The following is a 21,060-nucleotide window of genomic DNA, read 5'->3' on the forward strand; positions in this document are numbered from 1 at the left end:
TAAATTGTTTTAATACTGATTTGTGGAAGAAAAGTGCAATATAAAAAACTGCAAGGAATTTGAATAGGTATGGAAAGGACTGTTTCATAGTCCCTTGGAGGATATAAATTTGTGGAAACTTCAGTCCAGAAAAGGCAGGTATGCCTTTTATATGCTGTGGGTGTTTCTGCAGGAAAGCTGCTTCTACAAGGAGGCTTAATATTGGCAAATGGGTTGTTTTCAATAGGTTTTTTTTTTGTTTAAATAAGTTACTGAATTTTCCATGGAAGGATGATAAATCCAGAAGGTGGTGGCGGCAGGACGTAGGTTGGTATTTTTATGCCAAAATGCCGTGTGGAAGCTGGGAAAAAGCTTGCATGAGGACCACCAGTCCTACAATAAACACTTGCCTGGAAGCATCATTGATGAGAAAATTTCCTCCTCCTAGATTCTGTGAATAGACTAAAGCGATGGGGAATCTTGTTTTTAAATAGTTGACTTGGGCTACATTTCTACTACAAACCAGGGGGAAAAAAGCTTGTCTCATCTACAGATGATGTTGCTTTGAACACTACAGTGCAAAAAAATATTCTGAAATCCTAACTGTGTATAGGTTGATTTTATTACTTCCAAAATGTGCTATAACAAATAAATTTAACTGAAAACAGGTGCCCACTCATTTAATATTTTCTGTTCTTTCTTAAATGGTGGTAGCCAAGGGCCAAACTTGTCATGATGTTAAAAATAAAATAAAAAATGGTGTCTGTGGAGAGAGGTCTGACCCTTCCTGTCAAATAACAACTTCAAAGGATGGATTTTCCTCAACACAGCAGGGAAGGTAAAGGTTAACTGTGATTCCAACAATTGCCAGCTCTTCTTGCTTTTTAAGAGCATATGCAAATTTGTATTTTTTTATGGTACAATAATATACTGTGCTGCACGCTGGCTATACTTTCTTTTGCTGCCAAACTGCTATTTTGTGGCAAAGGTTGTCTTTTCTGCTTTATATGGTATTCACTTAAGTTCTCATCAACACATCTGGGCTAAAAAGAGTGCGGGGAATTGTGTGTTAGCTAATAAGGTTTCGAAAAGGAATCACACTTTTGGGTGGGAGTGAGGGCATCATCTGTCAGTGCTGTGGGAATGTTTAATGGTGGAAGAGCAAAGGAACCCTTTTCTTAAATAATAAAATAGGTGTTTGTAACGTTGCTATCCAGATGAGGCCAGAGACAAAGAACTTTCCTTCATTTGAAGACGTTTTTGAGAGGTAAGCTGGAAGGTGCATGTTAACTGCTTATATGGTATTTCTCACCTCAGGTAGCTTCAGGACTCCTTCAGAAGCGAATAAAAAAATGTCACCCTGTTCCTGTAGAATTGGTACCACTATTTAAACCATTGTGATATGATTGAAAATTATTATAGTGTGGGGATTATTTATTTATTTATTATAGTGTGGGGAGCGGAAGGTGCTTTGAAAGCAGAATTGCTGCTCTGTGTGTATAGAGTCCAATTTGTTTCAAGAACACTCAAAGCCTGTTTGCTAGAGGTGACAAGTAATGCTTCTCTAGGATCATTTTCATCTCTTTTGTTCAGACAAACAAAGCTATTGCACATCTTAAAACTCAGTGGACAGTGCCACTGATGTTCCAGTCTGGGTTATATAGAGAACCAGTGCTTTTTTGTGCTGGTATGATCATCGCTTCTATTTTTTGCTGCGTGTGACAGCCATTTTGAGCTGGCATACACAGCACTTGCATTAGAACATTAATACTGGGATCTCTCTCTCTCTCTCTCTTTTAACCAAAAAAGCTCTGTATTACCTATTTTTCCCCAATGAGGGGCACAAACTAGCTGACTGTTATTTAACAGAGATGTTCTATTTTCCTTCTAACCAGTGAGCAGTGGACAACAGAAGACCAAACAGCTGTGTTAGGATGTCTTTATTTATGTGTTGCAAATATAGAAGTATACGCTTTTATCTGATTTTAAATTGCATAGAAGCAGGCATGTGGTTTACATATTTACAGTGACCCCCAAAGGGCAAGATGGCAAGCTGTGTGTGCTGCCATTCTTTGAGGTAATTGCAGATCAAAAGCAATTTGTGTAAGTATAAAAGCGTGAAGAGTGTCAAAGCTCTCTTAGCGCCATCGTAGAAAACTCTGTTTGGATTGTTTGTGCCAGTGTGGAAAAGGCAAAGGAGGAAATAGGATCGATCACTGCCCAATTTAAAGGAAATCTGGGTTTTTCAGCCTAGCAAGAGGCAGAACAGAGAGAGAGAATAGCACAAGTCGAGGGGAAATTAGTAGAAAAGGAAGTGACCTGCTTGGGATGAATCAAGATGCAACCAGGCATACCTCACATGAATTGCATTTAGGGGTTGGGTTGGGGACGCGGGTGGCGCCGTGGGTTAAACCACAGAGCCTAGGACTTGCCAATCAGAAGGTCGGCAGTTTGACGGGGTGAGCTCCCGTTGCTCGGTCCCTGCTCCTGCCAACCTAGCAGTTCGAAAGCAAGTCAAAGTGCAAGTGGATAAATGGGTACCGCTCCGGCGAGAAGGTAAACTGCGTTTCCGTGCACTGCTCTCGCCAGAAGCGGCTCAGTCATGCTGGCCACATGACCCAGAAGCTGTACGCCGGCTCCCTCGGCCATTAAAGCAAGATCAGCGCCGCAACCTCAGAGTCGGCCATGACTAGACCTAATGGTCAGGGGTCCCTTTACCTTTACCTGGGGAGGCACTAACAATTTTAATTCATTTTGTTGTTGGTATCTTCGTTATAAAGTCCCTCCTCTAGCAAACGGTGCCAATACAAAGTCTATATACTTGTATCACACAGATAGAACATGGAAACCACGTGAGCTATTTTCCCAAAAGAACAGTACTAAAGGAATTCTTGGAAAATAATTGAGTTAAACTAAGGAGAAAACAACTGTAGAGCTAGGCTTTGAGAGTGCTCTCTACTTTTGTACCATCAATTTGTTTTCTCGCTCACTCAATCACACGGTGCCACCTGCTGTCATACGGCTGAAATCTTTTTTGCTGACGGATGTATTTGGGTCTGATTCAATTCTAAGAGTCCCATGGAAATGTGCCCATTCGTGTCAACGAGGATGGTGCAAGATCATGACATCTATGATTAAAATGGCATGCAAATATACATATGATTTATATTACCTATCAAATTATAAGGAAGTAAATAGGTGAAACGACCTTAGCATAATGCAATGTTTGAGAACCACCCAAGGAAAAAAAAGCTGAGCCAAACATGAAGAATCTGCCTTTTGTAGTTTTGGAAAGCTTCGCACAAAATAGGTACAGCAAAGCTGTTCCCCCGCCCCTTGGTCTGAAAAACTATTACATCGTAATAAGAGACTAAAAGTTCTGAAGTTCAGTCCTATTGATTTCAGTGGCCCTTGTTTCCTCTAAGTGTGCTTAAAATTATAAACAAAATGTTCACAGAGTTTGGATTAACAGGGATGCTATTTCTGTGAGGGAAAAGGTCAAAGAGGCACACAGTCAGTTCTGATAAGCAGGATAACAGACAAGGCAATTAGGGGCCCTTTGGTGGACCAGGTTCCCTGGGCTGATTTGCAGAAATGTCATGGCTTTTTGCTGCAGGTTAGGTTAAGGTCAGGAGAAAAGGCATTGTGTAGTAGCAAGCATTTTGTCTTTCTGTGACCTGTACTTGAGAAGTTATTAATGACTTCCCATCTCCTAGAGCTTTCTAAACTGCTAGTTGCAGTGTGTAGGTGTGTCACACAAATGCTCCCTGTGCTCCTCCAGGGGCTGTAAAGCAGTTAGTTTAACCTCCTGTTTGTTAGTAAAACTGAATTACTGTGTCATGATTACAAATTGATGCATGTCTAAAAAGGTGTGTCACCAACATGAAGTTTGGAAAGCTCTGCTGTACACAGTTTTCATTTGGTAATTATAGTGTGGAAATGCATATTTTCTTCATGAATGTGATTTCTTTCAATACAAGTTCATTTTTCAAATGGTCTATACTAAATGATGTTTGGAACAGGTAGCAGAAAAGGATTGAAGAAAGCGATCATTCTATATACCACCTGCTGACACTAAATAAACAAGTGAATGATAAGACTATTTTTATCTACAGAAAAAGCCTGTACCAAACAACTTATTATTATCATTATCATTATTATTTTGCTGGTGTGACATGGAAAACTTTTTCAGCTCTCTACTTTCCCACTTCCCTGCCAGTTGGCCTAGTCATCTGTCGCAGCAGAAATTGAGCACATGCACTGAAAACTGGTCTTCTCATGCATTCTGTGGCCAGTTTTGTGTACATGTTTTGGGTGAGCTGCTTTCTATGAAAGACCTAAAGGTAGTATAGATTAAGTCAATGAGAGAACATGGGCGACTTCCTTTCAGAGGACGTAGTTCCCTGGACATGTCTCAAACATCTCTCTCTGAAGGATATTTTACACTGGGCAAAACACTACCTGCATTTCAAATGTGTGAGATGCACAAGCACTCACGACACTCTGAAGCCAATGAGAGCTCTGAATGACACTTATGTTGGATGATTTCTTGTGTAAAAGGGGTTATGTGTCCCTGAATTAACTTGTGCAATATTGGGCCTTTCTAATTCAGCAGCTCTCATTATATCCTGCAGTAGACCAACATGGTTTCCAACTCACCTCTCCTCAGTTTACCTCACCAATGCTGAGTCTATATACCTACCTCTAGAATCTATTTTGTATATATGACCCAAACAAACACCAGCATTTTACCTATTAAGTTAGGATTCCCCTTCAGAATTAAAATACTTCTTGTTGGCCTTACTTCAAGTTAACAGCCTTTGTCACATTTCACCATAGAAGAACTTTGAATATTATATACATCTATAAAAATCGTACCCTAAATTTCCAGCTTACAAAAAAGTATTCCTACGGGAGAGTGAATTACTACCGTTGAGCAGAGTTCTGCGTAAACGAAGTCCATTAAAAGGAAATGTCCAGTTCATTGCAGACAAAGCAGGCTAACTCCTGAGACTCCACAGGTCAGGCATCAATAACCGAACTAGTTAGTTTCTGTGGTGCAAAGCAACTTCTTTCAGTAATGAAAAAAATATGGTCACCACCACTTGTTTCTTTAGTTTTCTCAGTTTCTAATGCTCTTCCCGAAGAATGCAATTGTGATCTGCTCCCTTCTTAACTTTGGCTCTGTTTCCTTGCGTAGACTCCTCTCTGTCTTTGTTATTCTTACTACATGTTTTCAGCTACTGAGTCCAAGGCAAACCCAGCTGGTTTTATTTCCTGCTTGGTTGTGAGTGGTGAGTCAGCTGGAAACCACATTTTGCAGACCACCGCCCTACATAGGTTGCTCACGGTTCTGCCATATGAACCTACCTAGTTCATATGAGGGAAGAGACCATTTTTCAGGGAGGTGATTGGGTGAATGTGAACACCTCCATGGACCACTGGACCCTGAACCATTCATTGCAACAGTCGCTTCATTGCATCCTGCAGCCACCACCATTGACACCAGTAGGTTGGAGCCAACCAGCCTCAAGTACTCATTGGGCATGTGCTGGAGGCCAGAGCAAGACAACATTAATTCATCTGTTCCTAGAACAGGGAGGGAGGAAGACTGGGGGTAGGGGGTGGAGAACATTTTTGATTGTTCTTGCAGACACGGCCCCAGGGTGGAGGCCCAACTCTTTGCAAAAGTGTTCCATGTTATACAGGCGTAACACTCAGGTCATCAGATAAGGAGAGACCAGAGTCTCTCTCTCTTGAGGTTTTTTCTGGCTTAAAGGAAAGCTTGCCGTCTCTGTGCAGGCTGGCACTCCTCAAAACTGTGGTTGGCTCCACTGCCAGAGGCAAAGACCTGCCTGTTTCGCAGCAGAGATCATCGTAAGCGTAGTTCACATTGCCACATGGGAAATTCTGCAGCTTCACCAGTTCAATCCCTCCAATATCGATGTGAGGAGAGTGGTTCTGGCTCGGACATGAAGGTGATGCCCGAGAACTAGGGGAGGAACTGCAGTTCCCATCAAACCCCGAATCTTCTCGCTCTTGCGTTGTGTTGAGTTTGGAGCTGGGTTGGCAGACGCCCTCCAGGACCCAGGATCCGTAAGTTGGGTTCCAAAGATTTTTGGTTTTATTCTTCAGCTTGTACGCTGGCTGGCTGGCAGACTCCAGTTTCTGCATCTGCGTCCCATTGCTGGAATCACTGGAGGAAGGCGTGCCAGCTCCTCTGGCTATCCAGTTTCCAAGGTTCTCCACCAGCAGCTCCTGTGGACACTGCCCATACTTGTTCCCTGAATCATGGTCTTCCAATGTTATGAAGTTCATCTGCGGGGTAAGGGGAGAATTCCCCAGCAAAGGAACCTTCCCTGTGGAACTGTTTGGATGCAACATAGTGCTTCCTTCATCCTCTGGTGTTGGGCTGCATTCAATGGGCAGCTCTGTATTGATCACATCAGGGTCCTAAAAGACAAGCAAGGATATTGAACTTCCTAAATACTATCACTTTGACCGATACAGACGCTAACATGCTTACAGACCAAACTAGACATTACCAACAGATACAGAGGGTGGGATTCATGTCCTGTGAGTGCAACAATTTTTGCTTCTGCAATGAAACTTCCGCACTCTCCTCCTGCTGTGCATGCCCTACTCCCTCCCCAAATCTGCCCCAGAAGGTTGGGGAAACTCCTAGAACAGATTTGGGAAGCACATGGAAGAAAGAGGGAGAACATATTGTTACACAAGCAGAAATCCTTGCACTGGGTTTGTTTTGTTTTGTTTTTGCAGTGGGGTGATCACATAGCACCATGTTGGATAGAACCATCAGGCACTCGGGACAGCAACACTCTGTCAACCTAGTACACTGACTAGCAGGAGCTGTCCAGCGTGCCTCCCAGTCCTACTTAGAGATGTGGGGATTGAACCTTATGGTACCACCTGCTTGCAAGGAAGATGCTCTGCCCATGGAGCTGTATATTAAATCTGGAAAAGCCAGAGACTAGAGAAATGGTAGTGTGGGTGGTTGACCCCTTTGTTGCCTGCTGCTTCCTCAGTGGTGGAGAGAAGTGATCCTTCCCTTTTGGCTGCAGCCACTTGTGGCACTGAATGCTGCTCTGAAAGGTCCCTGAATGTTCAGTAGGGGCTGCAGTAGGAAGGGGCCTATTATTACTCACAGGTGGAGCTCAGTGGGCCTGAGGGAACAACAGACTGATCCAGTATAAGGCGTTTCCATCTGTTCAGGGGATGGGTGGGCAGGCAGGGGAGACCTGAAAGGTTATAGAAAGTACTCTGGATACCCACCAGCACCATGGAATTTCACGAGAATAATCCTGACCTGTGTGCAGTACTTGATCCTTTCCAGAATGGTGGAGAAGTTGGGTCGGTACTCGGGACTATGCTGCCAACACTGCGTCATGATCCGGTAACTTGGAGAAGAATGGCAAAACAAAACCAACAGCAGGAAGATGAAGAGGGTAAAAATTACCTAGTTGTTCATTCCCTTTTGCACTTCAAAACCATGACTTGACTTTTGTGGGCCCTTCAGGATTAATGATTCAGGTCACAAGTAGTTCTCTGTCTTTGAGGTGACCCATCTGCAAAAAGCCAGAAATGGAGGGGGGCGGGGGGTGGTGGACTCTGTCCTACAATGGGCAAGTTCCCAGCTGGTGGAAAAACATCTGACAACAAGACCATATAATATAATAGACCATTATTATTATTTTTTTTAAAAAAAACTTATTTAAGAGATGCAATTAACTTTCACAGCAAATACAGTGAGGAATGTTCCTTGTTTTCTCTTCCTGGTACCCTCTGAAGAAGTCAGAGAGAGGCAGGTGGTGGCAGAAGGAGAAAGAGGTTGGGGAGAGAACCTTGGGATGTGGGTTGGACAGGCAGGCAGCTGATCCAACCAGCCCTTTCAAAGGCATCCCTTGGGCTTTAAAAATCAGGTCTGCAAGTGCTGGATATTTTTGTTCCAGGAAAAAGGCTCCCCAGTCCTGGAGCAGACCGTTCTCACTGGCCTTATTTTGTAAAAATGAAGGCATACTCACACCGGCCCTGGGCAGTTCTTGGGTGGATCCATTCTTCCCCCACTGGTGACAAACTCCAGCACTTCCTGGTTGGTTTTGCAAGGGTAAGGCATATAGCCCAGGGAGAAGATCTCCCAAAGCAGAACTCCAAAGGACCTAGCAGAGAACCAGTGAATGCCATCCATTATCCTCCAGCCAGCACCTTAATAAGCACATGGCACAATGCTGCCCTTTCCTTTGCTTCTGTGGCCTCTGCCTTGGCTGGTCAGATCTTAGCCTTCCTCTCAAAGGAGATTGGAGAATCAGAAATGTGCTGGCAGGACCTTCTTAGGGTGGGGTACTATCTGCCTGGTGGTCCCACACTAAAAACCCTCCCTGCTTCTCAGTCCTCAGATCAATCACTGCAAGCCTATTGCTGCTGAACTGCTCATCCACACTTCTCCCAAGCCAGAGTTTATGCAAAGGCAACTAGTTAAATACTGTTTCCGCAGCAACAGCCCAGCACTTCCAAATAACACTGGCCTCGTTGTGAATTCATAGGATCAATTTCAAAATGCATAGCAAGCATCTTCTCCAAAGACCACTGGTCTACCTAACTCAATAGAGGCCTCATTCACACATCACTTGAAACCTCATTTAAGCTTCAGTGTGGATTAAAGATGAATGAACAGCATGCTAGTATGCAAGGTGAAATCTCAGTGCTTTTACTCCTCCCCTGTTCCTGCTATTGTCAGAAGCTAAGCCTAGGCTTAGCCTGATGTCTGAGCCTGGGCTTGTGGTTTGTTTCCCCAAAATCAGTGGCAATGCAAAGGCATTTCTTACCAGGTGTCAGTCTTGGAGGTGAATATTCCTTCCAGGAAAGCCTCTGGAGGCATCCACTTGACTGGGAGCATGGCTCTCCCTCCTTTGCGGTAGTAGCTTGCCCTGGCAGGCCAAAGAAAAAGAGATGGGGAAGGGGAAATTAAAGCCCACAGAAGTAGCTGAGTAAGAAATGCTCCGGTTATCTCTCGCTTGGACTACTGCAATGCACTCTACGTGGGGCTACCTTTGAAGGTGACCTGGAAACTACAACTAATCCAGAATGCGGCAGCTAGACGTGACGGGGGGCAGCCGCCGAGACCACATAACACCGGTCTTGAAAGACCTACATTGGCTCCCAGTACGTTTCCGAGCACAATTCAAAGTGCTGGTGTTGACCTTTAAAGCCCTAAACGGCCTCGGCCCAGTATACCTGAAGTTGCGTCTCCACCCCCATCGTTCAACCTGGACACTGAGGCCCAGCGCCGAGGGCCTTCTAGCAGTTCCCTCACTGCCAGAAGCCAAGCTACAGGGAACCAGGCAGAGGGCCTTCTCGGTAGTGGCACCCGCCCTGTGGAACGCCCTCCCACCAGATGTCAAAGAGAAGAACAACTACCAGACTTTTAGAAGACATCTGAAGGCAGCCCTCTTTAGGGAAGCTTTTAATGTTTGATGCATTACGGTATTTTAATATGTTGTTGGAAGCCGCCCAGAGTGGCTGGGGAAGCCCAGCCAGATGGGCGGGGTATAAATTATTATTATTATTATTATTATTATTATTATTATTATTATTATTATTAGGCCTGGTCTTCCCCACATTCCAGCGTATACACAGGAAATGCAGTTAACACAAACAAATTTGAGTTTCTTTGGAAAGGCAGGAACACACATTTCTTCTAACTGCATAGAACACAGGGCGATCGCTGCTTTATACCGAGTCAGACCCATTGGTCAATCTCAGTATTGCCTGCACTGACTGGCAGTGGGATTTCAGGCAGGGAGTGTTTCACAGCCCTACCTGGGGACACCGAGGCTTGAACCTCAGAACTTCTACATGCAAGGCCGATGCTCTACCCCCTGAGCTACAGCCTTGCCTGCTTTTTTTTGCCTTCTGTCACTCGGGGACATATTGTTGCTCTTTCTCCTACAATGAAGTGTGTCTGAGATCAAGCTACAGGAGGAGGGTTGCTTCAAGCACTGCCATGACAGTTGTGGGTTAGGCAAGACGTGTTGAGAAAAAGAACAAGAAAACTGCACGTGGTTGCAGTTAAGAACACAAGAACAGCTCTGCTGGGCCTGGCGAATGGCTCTCGTCCTGCAGTTTCCAGCAGGTAGTATTCAGAAACATACGGACCATGCTTGATGTCAGACATGCATACAGTGGTACCTCGGGTTACAGATGCTTCAGGTTACAGACTCTGCTAACCCAGAAATAGTACCTCGGGTTAAGAACTTTACTTCAGAATGAGAACAGAAATTGTGCTCTGGCGGCGCAGCGGCAGCAGGAGGCCCATTAGCTAAAGTGGTACCTCAGATTAAAAACAGTTTCAGGTTAAGAACAGATCTCCAGAATGAATTAAGTTCTTAACCCGAGGTACCACTGTACATGGCACTGAAGGGATGTGGTAGGTTTGGCTTCCCTGCCCCCCTATTGCTTTTATATCTTACCTGTAGATATCCCGGGCCATTCCGAAGTCGCCAATTTTAGCTACTCGCCCTGGCCCAGTGCAGGTCAGAAGGCAGTTTCTTGCAGCGATATCCCTGTGAAAGGACACACAAGCATGAGGTGGAAGCCGGGGATTTTGAAGTTCAAGTGGGCACCATAAATACACACTTAAGGAAGCCATTACACAAAGCACTCACTTCTGCAAGGACAGGCCCTCCTGTACTGCTGGCAAGTTGTTTACATTTTCTTATTCAAATGCCATTCATTTACCATGAATGACTACTACTTGAATGACAGGGGCAAGGGAGCGAGTCTTGATCCATTTGAAATTAACCCCCAAATAAAAGCTTTTAGAAAGCTGCAGGAGGACCATGACTGGTGGGACTTCTGGTTGCTGATCAAAAAGGGTCACTTATCTCTCCAAGCACTCCCTCTTCTCTTACGCCTTTTCCCACTTGAAGAAAAATGGAACAAGAAACTGAGCAACTCTCTTATTTTTTTTTAATGGCAGACGCAGAGATGGAGCTTGTAAGCAGGGAAACCTCTGAGATCTGCCATTTGAAGTGGGTGTTTTGCCACTTCACCCTAAGGCTAGTTCTGGTTTATGACAGATTTGTTAGGAGAGGAGGGTTTCCTGGACTGAATCGGGATACTCCTTCCCCACCCACAGTTAAATCAGCATAGGCCTCTTCACACACTACAGTCTAGTAAGGGCATCTCTTTTATCACACTCGTTATTGTGACGTTAACATATGAGAGTGCTGGAGATGAAATAGTTAAACAGGTTACCGAATCAGAACCCAGGAGGTTGGAGTCAGAGGGACTATAAAACCAGCTCTGGGAGGGGTGAAGAGGGGGAGTTCGTTGGGAGTTGGGTGGTTGGTTGGAATGGGAGTGAATTGGGATAGAATCTGTGGGTAGGTTGAGTTAGTGTAGCGAAATAAACTGAGTCAGGAACAGTTAGGAGCTAGGAAGACAAGTAAATATCTGAGAGATGGTTTAGTGAGTGAGAGCAGGTAGCGGAAGTTATAGGCTGGATAGGCACCCCATGATTGTAATTGACTGAGACTGTTTATGAAACCACATGCTTGTTAAACTGCAATAAATAAACAGAAGTTTATGTTCCAATCTAACCCTGACTGGACTCAGTATTTTACCAGGTAGGGCCTGGGTGGTGGCAGCGAGAAATAAAGTGGTGGCACAGGGACCAATAGACGGTGAAACGTCCGGGGACCCTGTGTGATCACCACAGTTATCTATCCTTTTTTTTTAAGCTACTGAAGTTGGCATCTCTAAATACAGGAGTGCTACTTATACTGTTTTAATACAGCAATAGTCTCCTATACTTCATTTATGGGCAAAGCTTGTTATAGATAGGCCTACATATTCACATCTACAAATGTCTACAAACTCTAAACCAGGGGTCAGCAAACTTTTTCAGCAGGGGGCCGGTCCACTGTCCCCCAGACCTTGTGGGGGGGCCAGACTATTTTTTTTGGGGGGGGGAATGAACGAATTCCTATGCCCCACAAATAACCCAGAGATGCATTTTAAATAAAATGCATTCTACTCATGTAAAAACACACTGATTCCTGGATCACCCGTGGGCTGGATTTAGAAGGCGATTGGTCCAGATCCGGCCTCCGGGCCTTAGTTTGCCTACCCATGTAATTTCAAGGATAAAAGGAAACCAGGAACATATGTTGCAACACTGCCATCTAGTGGGCAAAGATAAGATACACCGCTAGTACAGGAAGAAGGCTTCTCAAGATGAACGTTTGATACCAACGTAAGCAGATGGCTTATACTGAGTCAGACCACTGTTATTCCTAGCCCAGAACTGTTTACTCTGACTGGCTGTGGCTCTTCCTGGTCTCTGGCAGGGATCTTTTCTTACCAACTACCACCTGAACCTTTTAAATGGAGATGAAAAGGGTTGAACCTGTGACTTCCAGCATACGTAAAAGTATACTTTATCACTGAGATGTGGTTCACCTTTAAAAAGTTTTCAGAAGTATAAAGGAAACTTTATACATTTATCTGTTTCCCACTGAACTTCAGTAGAAATCCCACTCGCCTGTTATACGTTTTGTCTTTGAAAATAAAAGGTGGTTCCATTGTTTAACGACATGCAAATTCGCACAATTTCCTTTGTTTTCACAAGGAAGTGAGACATACCCACGGCTAACACCTGATCCTTCAGTGGAATGAACAGGACTATCTCATGACATAACCATAACTAGCAGCTGTAGCTCATCAGCATGGAATGATCTAGGTTGCTAACGATGCACTTAGGGGGAATTAACCATTTGATAAAGATGCTGATAATGAGCTGGATGGAACTATGCAAAATGAGGCTTGCCTGGTGTCAGCCTCTGTGACATAGCTGCAAACTTTTTCCTTTTTTTAAAAGGGAAAATCCCTTATTCTGAATAGGATTCCTCGCAAGAAAAGGGAAAAGTTGACAGCTATGCTCTGTAACCATCTCTGCCTCTGTCTACATGGTTTTCAGGAATTCATTCCTTTTTCTACTTGGTATGGAATGAGTTTCAACCTGTTTTAAGGTATTATCTCAAAGACCACACTATGTCATTGCGTCAAAATCAATGTCAAATTCGAAAAACAAAGTTTCTGTTTCGGATGGCACAACTCCAATTTGCCTTTGGAGCTGTTAAGCCTATTTTATTATTGTTTATTGAATTTATTCCCCACCCTTTTCTCCAAAGAGCCACAAGTTCAAGGTGGTGTACATGGTTCTTCTCCTTTCTCATTTATTCCACACATCAACCATGTGAGGTAGGGTAGACTGAGAGGCAGTGAGTGGGTTTCATAGCCGAGTGGGGATTTGAACCCCTAGTCTCCCTAGTATGAGGACGTGGGTGGGTTACTCCCTAGTCTGACAGCCTTAACCACTACACCACACTGGCTTCCCTCTGAATAACACATCTATGACTCTTTGGAAAACAAGCCAAGAAATACAGCACATGGGGAATCATTATACAGGTAAGCCTCTCTTACCTATGGATGAAGTGGTTCTCCTCCAGATACTTGCAACCACAAGCAATGTCCCTGGCTATATTCAGAAGGTCTTGCATTGCCAAAGTGGATGGCTGATTCTGCCCATGAGAGAGAGGGAAAACAAAGATTCAATATGGGTGAGACATGGAGTGTGAGACATGGGAGTCTGGAAGGCACCAGTCTGAGTGTAGTTTTTTACACTGAATGTTTCTGCTTCATGTCAGTTACACAACAAGGCTTTGGTCCACTCACATGATGAAGCTTATCCTCCAACACATCTCTACTTCCTAACAGAATGAACTCCAGGAAGTCTGTAGTGAACAACTGTTTCATTCATGCTCCCTCGTGACCTGGAAATAGTCACTGGGTGGCTGGAGCTGGGCATCACCAGCAAGATCTCCAGAGCAGGGCAAGGGGAGAAGCGATGGTTTACTCACCACCCGAGGCCGGTTCTGCCGAAGGAAGCTCTTCATATCTCCACCAGTCATAAGCTCCAAGAGGATGAAGCGAGGCAAGGTCTGCAGGCTCACCCCAATGCACTGCACAATATTCTGGTGATTGAACTTGCTGAACCATCAGCCACCATGGAAGCATGGAAGAGAGGAGGGGGGGAAATGATTTCAGTGTTAGGCAGTCGCTAAGATCCTTCACTTAATACCTTCCTAAACTCTGGTAAACTGAATGTTATCAGTCTCACAACTCTAGGAAGTTTTTGGATCTTAGACCTGAGTTGCTGCAACCCACAGGTTATATAGGAAGCTACCTTGCACTGAGCCAGACAGTTGATTTTTCTAGATCAGTGATCTCTACACCAGCCTGCCTTCTCCTGGTGTTTTGGCCTACAACTCCCATGAGCCCCAGCCAGCATGGCCAAGGGTCAGGGATGATGGGAGTTGTAGTCCAAAACATACGGAAGGGTGGTCAACACCAACCAGCAACAGTCCGCCAAGATTTCAGGCAGGAGATGTGGGGCTTAGAACCTGGGACCTTCTTTATCCCAGGTATGTATACGAGGGATCTCCTTTAATGGAACTAAGGCCTTAAGCCACTAGTTCTACTGGAGAGCTACTTCGAGAAAGGGATGGGGGAGGGCAGTGGGCCAGTGCTACTGTCCAAAGCAGTCTGCTGGCAAATCTTAAGGGCCAATGCTGTTTCCACAGACCTCCCTGTACGGATACCCGTTGCTATCAATCAAGAGCAGGGTTTGGCCTATAGGTTGCCAGTTGCTGATCAAAGCCATTAAAGAATAAATAGAAGGAAGTTTGAGGGAATTGCTTACGCTCAGCAGGCACGATTAAGCATAAATATAGCACAAGAAATAAATTAATTGGAGTTGCGAGTTAACTGAACTGCTTTAAAACTTACTGCCTCTATATTTGAGTGTTCCCTGTTAGAAATGTACATGCAGCTTGAAAACACACATTAGTCCATCTCACTCAGTAGACAGCAGTGACATTCCAGGTTTGCAGGCAGGAAATATTCCTGGCGCTACCTGGCGATGCTGGGGATTGGAGCCCTTGACCTTCAGCATGCAAAACAGGTGTTCTACCACTAAGCTATGACCCTTCCCCAGACCCTCTGGCAGCTTCCAGAGCATTGTGATTCAGCCGCACGCTGGCAAATTCAGGTTATGCAATTAAAATTGATTTGGGGCTCTTGTGCAACAAGCCTGCTTCCAAAAACTTGGGTTGTTTGTTTGCTTGCTTGCTTGCAGTAAGGAAAGTGATGGGAAATTAAGGGGAAGGCATGGGATGACAATCGATTGACATGATGTGATATAACCTCCCTGCAGAATGCACACTCAATAAACAGATTGTCTTGGAAGCCTCTGCTACGTTTTCTTCCATAATCTGAGCACTGGGCTTCTTTCTATAAATCAGCTCCTGTCAGAAATCAGTGATGTCTGCAGGGAGAATTAAGAGGATGAGGTAAGAAAGAAACACACCAGAGGGCAGTGAGAGATGTTTAGGGAAGTTTTTAATGACTGATGTTTTAATGTATTTTTAATCTTTTGTTGGAAGCTGCCCAGAATGGCTGGGGAAACCCAACCAAATGGGCAGGGTATAAATTATTATTATTATTATTATTATTATTATTATTATTATTATTATTATTATTATTATTATGAGGAGGTACCCGAGGAAGGGAGAGGGCAAGGTCTTGAACCAGGGAATAGATTGCCACAATCCTGTTTTGAACTTGACTTGTGGTATCTCTGCCAAAAAGGTTAACACTACCTCTGTCTTAGAGGAATGCATTATGTTATTCAAGCAATAAAATGAAATTTCTTTCAATACCATCTGTGTTTTTCTGGCACCCCCAAGACAAGCACTCACAGCAAAACTTCCTTAAGAGGTAAGGCGGGGTGAGATGTGAACTTATGGTTTCCCCATGAGTGGGAGCAGCTAACAAATCAAACAAATGTGAAATTATCTCCAGGCAGATTTTTTTTTTTTTTAAAAAACCCACACAAACAAAATGCATGAGCTCTCCTTTGCCCAGCCTTGTCACTCAATGTGTCAGTTTGTGAGAGAGGCAGACAGTTGGCATCTGTTTGATCCTTGTGGCTTGTTGGAGCTGGAGGGTGCGGTGGGTGGGTCAGAGGCACCCTCCCTCAACTGCCTCCAGGAGAGTTTTTATTCCAAACAGAGCAATTACGGTTGATCCGCCTAGCCATAAATAACGCAATCCCTCACACTCACTTGGCACTCGGGATGTGTAAAAACCTGCAAGGCTATTGACTAAGGTGTGTCTCTCTCTTCTAGTCAAGTGGAACAAAACAAGCTGTAGTCAAGGGGAACAAACTTCGGGAATATCTATCAGGAAGAATCACCTCAGGCCCATCTTTGGGCTCACCTAAAACACAAACACCTCATGCCATGGGAAAGACAAGTTCCTACATAAGCTCTAAAGTGAGCCCTGTACTGCAGGGGTTGCCCATCTGGGGCACTCTAGATGTTGCCAAACTCCAAGGCCCATCACCCCCCCCCAGCCAGTATGGCCAGTGGTGAGGGTTGATGGGAGTTGCAGTCCAGCAACACCTGAAGGGAACTACATTGGTAATGCATTACCCAGTACTCCCCCCCCAAAAAAAAATGTTTAGGGGGTACTCTCATTTTGACTCAAGAATATCACCGGGAAAGGAAATGAAGCCGCCATCGGAGGTGGTAACAATGAAACTGACCAATCACCGTGCTAGATTCCAACTCCTACTTCACACATTAAACGCTTGCTTCCGTCTGAGACTCGGGAAACAATGTGACAGGAAATGAGGCCGCCATTGGGGGTAGCAACGGAACTGACGATTCACCATGCAAGAGAAGAAACTAATATTTTTTTAATTTTTTTTGTTTCTTCTCCTGTTAAGATTCACAAAATGTTAAGGAGTATGCGTCCCCCTGCGTCCCGCAGCAAAAAGCACTGGCATTACCCTGTGGCAATGCATGGACAATGTTGTGAAGAGCACCCATGCACATTCAGCAACTCCCAGACAGGCACCCATGCCAAACACAGATATTAAGGGGGCAAGGCCAATGGGGGTGTGAGTGGCACATGTGCTGAGGTCCCACTGCTCCTTCATGTGATCTCCCTGCATGTGAGTAAGATAACTGGGATTCGTTTTCCTCTGTCTTGTGGCCCACTATCCCATGTCTCCTGAAAAAAGAAGCTGCTGACAGATTAGCGACTCAACAGCTTGTGTTTAGAACAGGAGTCAGCAAAGTTTTTCAGCAGGGGGCTGGTCCACTGTCCCTCAGACCTTGTGGGGGGCTGGACTATATGTTTGGGGGGGGAATGAACGAATTCCTATGCCCCACAAATTACCCAGCGATGCATTTTAAATAAAAGGACACATTCTACACATGTAAAAACACGCTGATTCCCAGACCGTCCGTAGGCCAGATTTAGAAGGTGATTGGGCTGGATCTGGCCCCCAGGCCTTAGTTTGCCTACCCATGGTTTAGAACTTCTTAGCTGAACCTTGGTATACTCCTAACCTTCCTGTCTTCTTTTGTTGTTCCTGTTTCTACACTGCAATCCCAAGCATGTTTACTCAGAATTAAATCCTACTCTGTTCACTGGTGCTTACTCTGAGGTAAAGATTGGGGGGAATGCAATGCCAGTCAGTTCCTAGGCCTCTGTCGCCTGCGAATCCTGTCCAATCCTGCTGGTTTGCCTGGCTCCTTTGCCTGTCTGCCTTGCATTTTTCTGGTCCTGTCTAAATCTGCCTCCTTGATCAATCCCCACTCCGTATGTGTTGCTTATGCTCTAGTGAGCCTGACGGTCTCTGTGTTTTCAGTAATTTTAGCAAGTTGTTGTTCCACATCCAGCAATAATTTCTGTGGTATGGGTTTAGAAATTCTTTCCTGGTGAAATAATGACTTTGCTTCATACCTCAATGTAATTTTGGCTCCAAGAAAGGACCCTGTTATTTTCCTCTATGGTGCTTTAGTGCTGCTTCCTCTTTTGTATTATGGTGCTTCAATGTTCTTGTTTAACAACATTTTCATTTTCATTTGTTTTATTGTAATTTTAACTTTTTGTAAGGCAACCAAAGAACCCTAGGCAAGAAGGCTAATTCCAAGAATAAGCCAAACCTTTAATCCTGAACTGCCAAATACAATACAAATATTATTTGTATGCTGCTAGGTTCTTTGAGCACATACAGTCTATCAGGTTGGGTTTTTTTACATCCATTAGAAGCTCAGAGATAGGCATGCCACTAGGGTGGGACATTAGACACACTTGTGAGTCTCAAAAAGGGTATCAAAGAACATTCATTATACCAAAAGTTATTTTAGAAATTCTATATGGAATAATTAAGCTTGTTTTTAAGACATGGGTTTTTGAGGGATAGGCTAGATATCTATTTGTGCAGAATATACAATGCTGCCATAAACAGAGTCAGGCTATTTGTCAGTCAAGTATAGTATACTCAACTCTTGAGGGGGGAACAATTATCCAGGGCCTCCGGCAGAGACAGGATTTTCCTGCCATCTTACACCTGATCCATTTCAATGGGACTGAACCTGAGATCGTCTTTAGGCAAAACATCATGCGTTCCATCACTGTGCTACGGTCACTGAGCTGTGAGGACGGCATACCAGGAAGACTGGCCCACCTTCATCTTCCTATTGCTCCATATGCGGAAGACTGATGCTACAGAGCACATTCAGCCACTGAATGTTATTGATGAATTGGAGGCATGTGAAACTGAACAGCAATGGTTTTTACACAACGCTTTCTCAGCAGGAGCAATCTGAGCAGCGTGAGCTTAGAAATTCATCAGGACCCTTCTTCAAGGTCCACAATCATTTGCAATGTGCATTATTCCCGGTTCCGTGGGCGGGGAGGAAACAGAGAACTGGGAAACTCAATTTCAGCAACCCTTCTAAAATATTTATCCTGGTTCACTATCTATGTATCTTGGCCCTCAATTGATTTTATGTAAGTGCTGTTGTTTTAAACTGTTTTTATATTTATCATTTTTTAATATATATGCAATTGTTTTAACTGTTTTTATATGTGGTATTATACTGCAAATCGCCTCATGGGCAAAAATGCCTCATAAATGTAAAAAATAATAATAATTAAACATTCAGCACGATATGCGCCTTTTAAAGGTTTCTGCTGCTGAAAACAAAGCAAGCCGATAATAGAGTCTCCTGAGACGTATTTTATTTTCTAGCTATGTTTTTGTTAACTTCAAGGCAGAATTTTTTTAAACACACCTGATTATCAGTGCTTCCATTAGGAAATCCATCTCGTCCTGTTCAGAACAGATTTCTGGCAACGTCTATTGAGAAGGAGAAGAAAAAGCTGAACCCATTACAAAGAAAATAAATTACTGGCAGGAGAAAACGAGGAGCTGGAAGAGCTTAAGTCGTTAATCAGAGCATTTCTTGTCTTCATTTTGTCCTGTGTTTTATCCTGCAAACACCCCCAAGGAACCTAACACAATTAAAATACAATAAAAAAATCTAACAACTCTGAAAACAAATCTTAAAACACAGTATTATAACTTAGATGCCCTTTGCACGCATCTGATACTTAAGCCTCATTATCTATAACAAAGTATATTCTGATTCACAATAGTGTGAATTTTAGGGAACTATTCTGTGGAGTTTCTGAACAGGAATAATGGTGAGGGAAGGAGGAGGGGAATAAGGGTGGAATATTTATATTCAAGTGGGTTTTGGGAGAATTTTTATGCTCACCCACACAAAGGCTGGCTACAATCTGTCTCTGTATTATAAAAAATGGATGAAAGAAAATACGATTTTGCTCCATTTCTTCTGTTAGTTCTGTATTTCAGGGGTGAACTCACTTTCTTTGCGAGCACTACTCACAAAACCCAGATGAATCTAGACAACTCCCCTGCCAGTTTCCCACTGCAAGGAAATGGAGGGACTGGTGGCAGGATAGCTCCCAACCCAGCCCCCTTCCTTCTGCCAGCCCCCACAGGTCACTCTGCCAGCCCTTCCTCCTCTCTACCCTCCACTAAGCCCCATGGAGAAAAAAAATCCTGCACAGCAGTAAATGTATAGTACGTTATTTCCTGCTGGAAAGCGTGCCACTTGTAGTCAAGTTTCACAATCCTCAGTAGCAAAGGTGGTTCTTGATATCATTTGCTGCCAGAGAAAAGGCTTGCTCTTTGGAGCCCTCCTCAGCCTGATAACCCTTCCCTCTTCACCAAGGTATGCTTTTACGTCAGGGAAGTAGGAGTACTGGCAGGGAGGGCAAAGGTGAGTTGCAAGGCCTAATTTGAGGTGGACTTGCTTGAGAAGGCTGTTCCTCTTCCGAATTGATTTCACAAGCAGGTGTGATCACATTTTTGAAGACCCATGCTTCAAACAATAATCCAAACACATCAATCAATTATTATCTTAATTGGAGGCCCTTGTCCTAGTGCTCCCTCCACCACTTTTAGACATTAGCTGAATCACTTCTACAGAGAGAGGAACTTTTCTGTGGTGGCATCAACATAAATTTGCTTCTTTATGCTTTCTACAGTTATTTTGCGACACTAAGTCTGGGTTTCTTTTTCAATGACTTACCGGTATTTTATATTGTTTTTAATTGATCTGTAAGTCATATTTGCTACCACTGTGGCAGAAAAGTGGGATAAGGATCTCACGAAGGAATACAATAGCAAACAAAAATCTTATTTCTGCTTATTAATGTGCACACTGACCTTGATAGCCACTTGTAGTGGGCTGGGATCCCCGGTGATTCCGACCACTGTTCCTTTGTAAACTTCACCAAATGCCCCGTGTCCAAGTGCCCTGAAAGCGGGGGGGGGGGGGATAAAACATACATTACCTCGTGCACAACCCATGGGTGTGTTAAGCAAACACTGCTGTATTCCCAAAAGAAGGAAGATCCAGTGCTGTCTGCTACAGGGTAACTTTCCTTGTGAGGAGAGAGTGCTCAAATCTTACTCTGTTTTGGGATGTTTGTTTACAAATATACAACTTAAGCACTGAGTATCAGTCAAGTATCCAAGCAGCCCTGGTGTGTGTGTGTGTGTGTGTGTGTGTGTGTGTGTGTGTATTTGTTTGACAAATTCCTCAAGGTAGT

At 44.0% G+C, this 21,060-nt stretch overlaps 1 protein-coding gene across 4 annotated transcripts in view; it reads right to left on the reverse strand.

Moving 5' to 3' along the window:
• Nucleotides 1-1,904: 1,904 nt before the first annotated feature.
• LTK (leukocyte receptor tyrosine kinase) overlaps nt 1,905-21,060 on the reverse strand; it is a 131,225-nt gene continuing 112,069 nt past the window's right edge. For all 4 annotated transcript variants that reach the window (XM_081207918.1, XM_081207917.1, XM_081207916.1 and 1 more), the window contains 9 exons: nt 20,675-20,765; nt 19,212-19,276; nt 13,920-14,049; nt 13,483-13,580; nt 10,467-10,559; nt 8,823-8,924; nt 8,022-8,156; nt 7,307-7,397; nt 1,905-6,432 (listed from right to left, as the gene is read on the reverse strand). In XM_081207918.1, the coding sequence (XP_081064044.1) occupies nt 5,680-6,432; nt 7,307-7,397; nt 8,022-8,156; nt 8,823-8,924; nt 10,467-10,559; nt 13,483-13,580; nt 13,920-14,049; nt 19,212-19,276; nt 20,675-20,765 (1,558 nt within the window). In that variant the 3' untranslated portion in view covers nt 1,905-5,679. The remainder of the gene's footprint in view (nt 6,433-7,306; nt 7,398-8,021; nt 8,157-8,822; nt 8,925-10,466; nt 10,560-13,482; nt 13,581-13,919; nt 14,050-19,211; nt 19,277-20,674; nt 20,766-21,060) is intronic.

Source organism: Podarcis bocagei, assembly GCF_964188305.1.
Source record: "Podarcis bocagei genome assembly, chromosome: 1".
Lineage (NCBI taxonomy): Eukaryota > Metazoa > Chordata > Lepidosauria > Squamata > Lacertidae > Podarcis > Podarcis bocagei.